The 11,377-nt window shown below is 32.6% G+C and overlaps 1 protein-coding gene across 1 annotated transcript; it reads right to left on the bottom strand.

The window, feature by feature from the left end:
* Positions 1-1,817: 1,817 nt before the first annotated feature.
* Positions 1,818-3,886, bottom strand: LOC143596225 (uncharacterized). Its single transcript, XM_077075063.1, has 3 exons — positions 3,082-3,886; positions 2,573-2,781; positions 1,818-2,505 (listed from the first exon to the last, which is right to left on the bottom strand). Exons 1-2 carry the CDS (start codon positions 3,492-3,494, stop codon positions 2,577-2,579), a joined length of 618 nt encoding a protein of 205 aa, XP_076931178.1. The 5' UTR covers positions 3,495-3,886; the 3' UTR covers positions 1,818-2,505; positions 2,573-2,576.
* Between the last annotated feature and the right edge of the window lie 7,491 nt (positions 3,887-11,377).

The following is an 11,377-nucleotide window of genomic DNA, read 5'->3' as shown; positions in this document are numbered from 1 at the left end:
GAAATATGTCATTAATTTCTTGTTTTGTGGAAATAGGTAATTAACGGTCTTTAGTATAGGAAAACGTGTAATCGATTTTTTAAGTTGAATAAATATGTAACTAATGTTTTTAGAGAGGGATGTATATAAGTAAGGAACCTACCTTTGGACTATGAGAAAGAAAGGGACTCTTCACTCTTGAAAGTTGAAACAAGAATAATAATAATAAAAAACGAGTATCTGTTTCACGCCTTCTATTCTTCTAACTGGTATCAATATTTATTCTTATTTCTTTTCGTTCTTTAGTAAATCTACTTGTACTAATGAACCCGTTCGTCAACATGAGTTCATGCACCATATTTCGATTTATTTATTTATTTTTGTTGTTGAAGCTCACTTTTTCGGAGACAACCCCATCCGGACAGTAGGCTTTAACCAAGGCCTTATGTCTTTTCATGGTTGGTATTCAAACCCCACTTCGACAATTGAAGCTCAGCCGAACCAAAGCCTTGCATCCACAACCACTTTGCCAAAACCGAAACTTCACAATATTTACACCCAAGTTTACATTTTTTTAACGGCCAATGAATCTCCAAATGGGCTACAGACTAAATTCACCACATCAGGACACACTCATCTTCTGATCCGGGGAAAACCCTCACCTAAGCCCAACGCCTGTGAACACTAGCCGAATGCACGACCGTGCTGTGAGATAATAAATCATTCAATTCAAGTATTTAACTAGTGATCTTCACCTATTTGCATAGTCTCTCATCATCTCCCGAGTTCACCGAAACCAAATGATATGAGCAGGAATTGAACCTAGGTCACATGCAGCTTCGAGACTCTTCTTTATCACTCCATCGGGATACACCCAAGTTTACATTATTCGTCATTTTCAAATGTCCAACTGCTTATGATATTGTTCATATCTTACAAATCATAAATGACACATTTTCTATGCTTATACTTTCCTCGATGAATATTTTGCAAGAAACCAAGATATTCTGGCTATGTACGATTGTTGTATAGGGTGTATAGTCAATCGACCATATATATATATATATATAAAACTTTTTTACTGTTTTTATATGCAATGCATATTATTCATATTTGACTACCATTTGAGATTTTTAATTGCAAACCATGATTTTTTTAACATACTTTGATAAGATCAATCTATACATGTTGCATTTGAAAAAAAAAGTCAAAATGAATAATAAGAATACAAATAAGAATAATGACAATAATAAGTATCAAATTCGATTGAATAATTCAGTTTTTCTTTGTAAATGGTTATTGAGCAATGCATTACCTGCATGATGAACTCAAAAAAACATAATTGTATGTCTTACTTATCTTTAGTTATGTGACCTAATCTGATCTGACCTTAAAGCCTATGGCATAGGACCCTAAATCAAGTGTTCACTATTTCAAAGCCATTGAATGAGAAGATTTGTACCTCAGCACATTTAGCTACGAGTCTTATCTACATTATGTAAAATTTTCCACCAGAATAGAATGTAAGCCTACATACGACCCAATACCCTAAACTATGAAATTGCCCCAATGAATTGTGTGAAAATAGCATAATGCAGCCAACACCACAATACACTTGCAAAACTATATGCCCTAGTACAGTTGACTATTTTCATATAATATAAAAACCTCAAATCCAGAGAAATGAGTTAAATTCTTCTTCCTTATATTTTCCTTTCTCATCTATGTATACTATACCTTATGTTGAAGATAGAAGTTAATGTTTGTCTAACATATGCTTTAAATGTAAGTTGATAATATTATGTGCAATAAAAATAAATAAATTCATTTCAATTTGAAATTCACGACTAAAACATCATAAAACGATTGATGCCAACTAACATTTTTTAAACCGTTCATATTTATGTGTGATTTGTAACTTTGATGGTAACAAATGAAGCTGCATAAAACCAGTTCCACTTGAACTTGTTCTGGTTTCGGTTTGCAGCGGCGAAAACATGTTCTTTTGAAAACAGTTCGAGTTTAAACCAGTTTTTTGAATTGTAAAAGGATAAGTTCGGTTTAGTATTAACCGATTTTAACGGAGGAGTTCTCAAACCTGAACCAAACCAGTGATTTGGTTAGAAACTGGAGCAGGTTTCACCAAATCAATTTGAAAATCGGTCTCGGGTCAGCTTTGGAACCAATTCCAGTTTTCTGTTATACCAATTTTTCATTGTAGAGAGGAAAACTGAATAGAACTTGTACTTAATAAAAAAATGAAATATAAAAACACCCATAAATCTTTTGTGCCACGTATAGCAACACCCTTTAAAATAGTTTCACAGAAAGTCCAAGGCTTTTTCTAAATTTCCAAACTCTTCAAAGATATTTTTCAACATAATTACTCAAAAAACTAATTGTTTAGTTTTAGGAGGTATGACAGTGAGCCTTTGCTGAATTTTCACGGCACAAACAAACAATTCAACGAATTACCTGCGTTCCTTATCAACAAAAAAAACTACTTAACATCATGTTTAATATCCCCTAAAACCACAAAACTGTTCAAAGAGGCTACACAATCAAGAACTACAAACATCCTAAGAAATAAAACAGTTCTATATGCGAGAAAAGGACAAAAATAAAACAATAATGGGCTTGTAAAGTTTGAGAAATACACCGTAGAATAGCACGAGCAGCAGCGTAATGAATAGAAGAATTTCCCTATTCTCATAAACGGCCGAGTTCTCTTCCATGACTAGTATGAGTCGAAAATATATAACGAGTGTCATGATGAACATCGCATATACTTGCACTTGAAATCTGCATTAATATAAACAAAAAAATTAGCCCAACAACATTTACTTTACTTTTCAAAAAAAAAAAATAGTAATTTTAAATAGATAATCACCAAAATATAAATTTTGACTGAGAAAATTAACAAAACAGAATTTGACTTGTTAAAATTGCATATCAACCATGGCGTGACATGGGTCATATGACGCCGCAGATGGCCATCTGGAGTCATTAAAAAAGGAAGTTCTAATTATATTTTAGTAAATAAAGAAGTCATGATGATTTTGTCAAAGTTAACAGCCAAGATGGCTATTTTGGTAATCTTACCTTTGCTCACTGTCGTGTCGTTGCTGTACATGATGACGCAGCTGCTTCGCCGCCTCCCGCATCGGCTGCAGGAGCAGTTGTTGCTGCTGCACCGCCTCCTGGAACTGCTGCAGATGCAAGAACTCCCGTTGTGCCTCCTCCCGCAGCTGCTGCATGTTCTGCTGTAAACGATGCTGCAACCGCTGCACCGCCTCGTGCATCTGTGGTTGTTGCTGTTGCACCTCCTCCAGCAACTGCTGCAGACACAGAAACTGCTGCTGCGTCTCCTCCTGAAACTGCACTTGGTGCAGGAACCGCTTCTGCACCTCCTCATGTAACTTCTGCACGTTTAGGAACCGCTGCTCCTGCAACTGCACCTGGTTCAGGAACCGCTGCTGCAGCTCCTCCAACTCTTGCACTTGTTGATTCTGCATCTTATATAATTCTTTATGTTTCCTGCAAATCCATAATGTATAAATATTAAAAGCTGTTGCAAATAGAGTGAATAGTGACTACATCAACCTATCATAAATTGACATTTTGACACCAAATTTCTTTTTTTTCCCTGAAGTTTCAGTTTAGCCCCATAAACTGGCAATAATATAATTCTTTTACACATTAAATTTTGTTAATAATATGTTTATCTCTAATAACTTGTGTACATTAACTTTTTTAAAAATTCTAAATAAAAAACAAATAGTTATTTTTAAGTTTTTTTGGTCAACAAAGTTGTATAAAAAAATATATTATTTTTTTGGTACCGTAACCCAAGAATACACATTTTTGCGAGTACCGATACCACCGTTTCATATGGATACTGACCGAACATCGATGCCACGACCAATATACATTCCTATGACTTTCGGTTATCGAACCGTGTTGTACCGCCATAATCGGTTTGTGAATTTTACTAATATTTTGGTTCAGTATTCAGGTACATTTTATTACCGTCAGAAGACGAAGATGGAAAGTATATACTTAGTTTTTTTAGTAGATAACTTTAATGGTATTATATATAGACATACCAGAACCACACCGAATCTGAAACTGAAAATCCAAACCAGTAACCAGACAATATAACGGTAATCGGGCGAGTTCTGGTGGTGGATACCGAAATATGCACAATCCTAAAACTAGTATTTAATGCAAGAGCCAACCAACATATCCATAGATTATTGATTTGTACTCAACTGTTATAACATCATTAATATTCACAGTTAACGAAACCCTATATTTTGAATCAATTGCCAATCCAGTAGTAATTAAACACGAATGTTATAGATATTGGTCCTCCTGCACTACATTTAGGGTTAATGTTGAGAAATTAACCTAATTCAATATTCGATTGATTCAAGACATATATTAGAAAACGTAGAATTGATACCTGATGAATGAATAAAAGAAAATCACAGTGTTGATTCAGTAGCAGTAGAATTATCGACCAAGATGTGGGCTTTATCTTCAAGGGTATTATAGTAGTAGCAGTATAACAATTTGGTTTATTATTATTATTATTATTATTATTATTATTACTTGAAGCGTAAAATCTTATTTATATGTTCTGAGAGTTGAAAAAACTCATTCTTCGGGTTTACTCTTATAAATTGGACCCAAGCCCAACTAAGCCCAATTAAACTGGCCCACCAATGAAATAAATTGGACCCGGTGTTTCAATACCTGTTATACCCGAACCCAGTTCCATACCCGAAACCAAGTATTTGAAAAACCCGATTTGTGCACCTCTAACTGTAGGTGTACAAAAACGTTTTTTTCCTCAAACCGAACTGGCTTGATCAATGCCTGGACAAGACCGGTTTGACTCAAACCGATTGGGTTTAGAAAGCAGTTTAAGACCATGAATGTTCGAACTGGTCAGAACTGATTCGGTTTGATCTAAAACTGATTTAACCTACTTAAAACTGTTTTTTTTCCAAAATCGGTTTGGTTTAAAACTGGTTTGGTAGTTTCAAATGGGGAACGGATACAATAACCGGCTAGTTGGGTCGGTTTGGGAACCTGTTTAGTTGAAACCGGTTTTTGGTCAAACCGGTTCGGTTCGGGCTGTAATGAACCAGTACCAAATCAGTTAATTTGTACATCTCTAGATGCAACGTTACCAAAAAAAGATAACAAATATGATGAATGACTGTGTGTATCTTCTTCTCCCATCTCCTGATCTTTGATTTCTAAATTCACATCTCCCTTATGTAGTATTTTGTTAATCTCCTTTCTTATTCTAATTAATTCTGAATATTGAATGGAAATTATCATCTTCTTTTAATGAGTGTATATTTTGAAATATTCATTCACAACATTTGCAGTTTACCGGAACAAGTCTGGTCATTTACTACTTTCAAGATTTACTAGCATCTATATTATTCTAGTTGACTTTCAAGAACAAGCCTTGTTCTCTAATTTATTTGATACTAGTGTAAAGTAGATTTTCTTATTGTTGACCAAACTATAATAAGTAGGGGTGAGATCTGGTATAATTAAAATTAAAATACTTATACTTTTAAAAGTAGTCTTTATGTTATAAAAAGTAATATTATGTAATAATAATTTTAAAAGTTATAATATAATAATAATTACTCTGGTGTAAATATAATTACCTGTGATATTCGTCATTTTCAAACTCGAAACCCGACTCATTTTAAAATTATGATATAATTCGGATCCGCATTAATTAGCAAATATATTGATTTCATGTCATTTTGATTCGTTTTTTTTTATAATTTATAATTTATTATTATTATTATTAGGAAAATCGGTTTTTATTGGTCCCAACTATTGCCTTTTGGTCATTGTCGGTCCCAACTAACGACTTGGTCACTGATGGTCCCAACTTTTAATGTATTTGTTCCTAACGGTCCGCGGGTAACAGAATCCTAACGTCGTTAGTTTCAGGTCGCCGGAAAAACGTTTTTGGCCGGGAAAGTTAATTATTTTTGCCGGAAAACACCACCTGAACACCGCCACCACCACCAGTTGACTTACCGCCAACCGACCACCATCACTTAAGCACCATCAACTGATTCCGACGATGGTTCTAGGGTTCCGGCTACCTCAATAATTAGGGTTTTCACTAGAAAAAAGTTCTTAAAGGTACGATACAAAGTTAACATGATGTTTGGGGCAAAATTGTTGAGTTTTAGGAAAAAAAATGTGTGTTTTCCGGCCAAAAACGTTTTTCCGACGACCTGAAACTAACGACGTTATAATCTTGTAAGTCGCGGACCGTTAGGAACAAATACGTTAAAAGTTGGGACCGCCAGCAGCCAATTCGTTAGTTGGGACCGGCAGTGACCAAAAGACGATAGTTATGACAAATAAAAACCAATTCTTCTTCTTCTTCTTCTTCTTATTATCATCATCTACGTACTCATACGATATTTGACTAAGCTCTCGTCATTCTTATGTATGTATATTAATTATTTTCATAGTAACTTTAAGTCTTATATGTTTGTGAATTCACCAATAGTTTACTATTGGATTAATGAAACAATCTTTAAATACTATTAAAGCAATACAATGTGGACATATGACCTTCTTCTATGTTGTCCACATGTGCAATCCAGTCAGCATGTTTCCATTCTCATGTGCTCTAATATTCTGCCACGTGTCATCAAACCTTTTTTTAATAAATAAAAAATTAGTTGCGTGGACTAGGATTCGAACCTGGGCTTTGAGCAAGATGAAAGTCTTAATACATATCACACAAACCATCCAACTAAGCTATCTTGATGTCTTTTAGAATGAAAAATATATCCCATATATTAAAAATCACATTGTATTGGAAGTGGACAATGAAAATTAACTCAAAAATGGAAATAAATCCTATGTATATTTGAGTTAATAATTCATAATTTTTCACACTAAACATATTTTTCTCTCTTTCTCTATTAGCCGGATCTCTTTTCACCCTCTAATATATTCCGGCTACTCTAGATCTAGATTTGTATTAATCGTTTTTCGGTAAGTTTATATTTTATAATAAACTTCTGATTGTTAATATATGTATTTCATGCAAAATTATATTTTCTTCCGGTTATTATTTTCTCTAACATTTTTATCTTTATTTCATTGTCAACTGATTTTATTAAAATCAGTTTATGTTGTAAATCAAAAACGGTGATTAAGCTAATATGTGGACGTATTTACGTTTTCCGGTAAGTTTTTCCGTTAAGTTTTTCCAGTTATGTGTTATACCTATAACAATAGTTGTTTTATACTTATTTGAAGTTTTATATTTTTCATTCCTCTCAAATATTCTGACTAATCTAGATCTAGATTTGTATCAATCGTTTTCCGGTAAGTTTATATTTTATAAAAAATTTCCGATTGTTGATATATATATTTTCGGCAACATTATATTTTCTTCCGGTTATTGTTTCCTCTAACATTTTTATCTTTATTTTCATTTTTAACTGATTTTATTAAAATCAGTTTAGGTTGTAAATCAAAAACGGCGATGAAGCTAATATGTGGACGTATTTACGTTTTCCCGTTAAGTTTTTCCGGTTATTTGTTATACCTATAACAATGGTTGTTTTATATTTATTTGAAGTTTTATATTTTTCTTTCCTGTTTTTTTGTTTTACATGTTGTTCTTCTATGTTCTAAATAAAAAATCACCTTCATCAATGGAAATATCATTATTTCGTTTTCCGGTAAGACACATTTAAATTATCCGGTTATAAATTATAATTATAATATTCCATAATATCAATGTTATAACACAAATATGTTATTTTTCAAATTGGCCCAACATTTTATTGTTTGTTTTTCCAGTTCTAAAATTATGTCTAATATATGTTATTTTTCCATCCAATTTTTTTATTTTTTCTTTACTAAATATTAAGAATCATAAATTCCGTTCAATCTTTTATATTTCTCCGACCAGTTTTTTTTCAGTCATGTTTAATGTTTTATTGGGTTATGATCTTTAATTTTTAATTTAATATTCCTGAAATATTAATTATAAAATTACTAATTTTTATTAACATTTAGTAAATTATAAATATACTAAACTTACTAAACTAAATTATAATATTGATCTTTAAGATACGTATTAAATTATAATATTATCTTCCAAATAAAATTTATTATAGAATTTTATACAAATATTAATGGTGATAACTGATTCCATTATTAGTTAACCTTTTGACTATAATTTGGAATTCAAATTCAAATTATTACGTACTATATTTAAAGTTTTGACTAAATAAACTATAATTAAGGAAATAATTTATGTTTTTATATAATATTAAATAAAAATTATATAATAGTATATAATTTTAGATTCTAAATATACTTTGTTTTATGATCAATTTTTTATTTTTCCAAATATAATATATTCTAGAAGTTTCTAAAATGTTAATCCTTTATTTTACACTAATCTTTTATTTTTCACTAATTGAAATTCAAATATATTATAATGTTTGACTATAAAACGATAATTAAGGAGAGAGTTTAATGTTTATATATTATTCTTATTATTATTATTATTATTATTTCATTTTTAAATTACGCAACTTATAGCTGTCTTTGTTAACTGATTTTGATTAACCTTAAATATAGTAAACAATTCTAAATATACATTTTCAATATAATTAATCGGTTATTTTAGGAAAAAAACATTTACAATAAACCGATTTAATTATATTCAAACTTATGTTTAGAATACCAATTAATGGTTACACGATTCTAATTGAATTTGAATTCAATATTATATTATAATAATTTGTTAATTATGTCAAAACTATTGCTTAAAATAAAACCATTTGTTCCTTAATTTAAGCATAATTTTGGGTATAATAGTTGTAAGATGAAAACCCTTTAATTATGTCAAAATGGATGCTTAAACTAAAAGTCGCATTAAAAGTTTATAAATCTCAAAATACTTTCTAGGTTAATGTTTTTTGAATTATTCAAGATTGTATTAAAATATTTTAATTATGTCAAAAATCTTGCTTAAAATAAAACTCTCGGATCCTTGAATTATTCACGATACAAAAAGATAATATTGAATTTGTCATGATGTTCAACAACCTCTTTAAACATCAAATTCATGAGATTGGTCTTAGGAAGAATTTTCCATGTCAACAAGAAACAAATCTCATAAATGTTTTACATGATTTCCTTCATGATTTTCAGCAAGAGGTTTTACCTTATGAACAGCAAGAGATGATACATACATGCATGAATTTCTAGAGGAGGGGTAACTGCATTGATTCGATTTCACACCCTTTTGCAATAATACATAATATACTTAAAGTTGGACGAGCCATTGTAATGGCTTAGACGCATTATTGTAGTGGGGGATGCGATTTGAGTATAAGTAGCTCATGACACCCGGCATATCAAACCTAGAAAGTTGGGCACACCTTTTTGATTGGTCGGGGACTTGGAGTAGTTATATTTAACAGTGTATTAACCTTAACATAAAAAAACTAAAGAATAGTGAAAATTGGAGCTCGAAGTAAGTTGTGTTTACACAACGTTCTCAGAATAGATCTTATTGTTAATAATAGGGCTATTGGTTTTTATTGGTCCCAAGTATTTCATTTTTGCCGGCGCTGGTCCCAACTATCACTTTAACTGCCAACGGTCCCAACTTTTACACATGTGTCTGCCACCAGTCCACGACTAACCGAGTACTAACTCCGTTATATTTTAGATGACGTGTCCATCCTACGTGTTAAAAAACCTTGACGTTGCTGCCTGCGTGTATATTAATAACAAAAAACCAATTTCCTTTTCTCTTTTCTGTTTTGTCTCCAGTCCCAGGCCCCCCGTTTCCCGGCGTTGCTCTCCGGCTGCTGGAATCAGTAGCTACGTGTCCACCCTATTATCTCCTCCTTCACAAAATGCTTCCAAACTCCAATTTTATTCATCCCCAAACACCCCTCACCATATGGCCGTCGCCGCTGCCGCTGCTGTCACCGTCGCTTCTGCCACCACCACTCTTCAAAAATATCCGGTCACATTTCAATCTCGATACCCACAAATCCATTCCGTCAATTCACCAACTCTCTCATTCTCCGGCGGCCTCAGGCTCCGTGACCTAACCATCAAAACCAAACCCAGATCTCACCGCCTTCCACAGTCAACGCCATCGCCGCCTTCCATGGCCGACTCCACCATCGCCCTCGACAGCCGATGGATTCGAGTTCAGTTGAGGCGACGGAGAGGGTGTCTCGGTCGGAGAGTTTGGTGAGGCTGCCAATCAACACATATAAATTGGGTTTTTTGTTATTAATATACACGCAGACAGCCACGTCAAGGTTTTTTAACACGTAGGATGGACACGTCATCTAAAACATAACGGAGTTAGTACTCGGTTAGTCGTGGACTGGTGGCAGACACATGTGTGAAAGTTGGGGCCGTTGGCAGTTAAAGTGATAGTTGGGACCAGCGCCGGCAAAAATGAAATACTTGGGACCAATAAAAACCAATAGTCCTTAATAATAATAGTGAAAGTCTTACGTTAATAACTGCTCATCTTACTGTGTTTGCAAATTCATGCTAAACAAGTCAACGTGTGAATTCTAAGTCTAACTTTTCATAGAACATTCATTTAAACATCATTCATTATTTCATGCAGCTCATGTTGATTATGACACACTTTCCTTCTTTCATTCTTTAACAATTAAATTGAATAAAATACTACAAATTCGAATTTGACTTGAAATTTGAATTTGCTAATTCGACTGCAAAATGCCGAATTTGATAATTAAATTCAAATTTGATTTCAAGTTAATTAACTTAGATGTGAATATTACTCCTAAATACCGTTGGGCCAAAGGCCTTTGGTAATGAACACTCCTATACAGAACACTTTCTAATTCATAGAAAGATGAGAATCATGCATACTTTTAGGTGAGATCTATACAACTAAGTTCTTTACTACATCCATTTAACCATACTAATTTAATGTAGGAAAAGTCTTGTCTTAATAAGTTACAAAAGATTATAACCACTAACAATTAACACGCTATATAGATTCTTCAGTAGTATCAAAGGGTGTGTATTAGCCATTTATCCGTTAAAAAAGTTAACAACCAACATATATAATTTAGAACGGTTAAAGACTATGCCACCTCCATTAAACCGATTTTTTTGTTGATATACAAGAAGTGGATACATATTGTGATTTGAGATTTGAAATATATTGACCAACTTATAATATTTAGAAACTAAAAACATAGAAAAATAAAACGGTAAGAGTATCATGCCAAGAAAACCGTCCATATCATGTGTTCGTAGTAGACATGAAAGAAAAAAGAAGAAATTGTGGATGTGACGATGAGAAGGA

Source organism: Bidens hawaiensis, unplaced genomic scaffold (assembly GCF_021521415.1).
Source record: "Bidens hawaiensis isolate Kalapana, Puna unplaced genomic scaffold, B.hawaiensis_p1.1 tig00046168_1, whole genome shotgun sequence".
In the NCBI taxonomy this organism is placed as follows: domain Eukaryota; kingdom Viridiplantae; phylum Streptophyta; class Magnoliopsida; order Asterales; family Asteraceae; genus Bidens; species Bidens hawaiensis.
The sequence above is the reverse complement of the archived record's forward strand: the minus strand, read 5'-3'. Positions and strand labels throughout refer to the sequence as shown.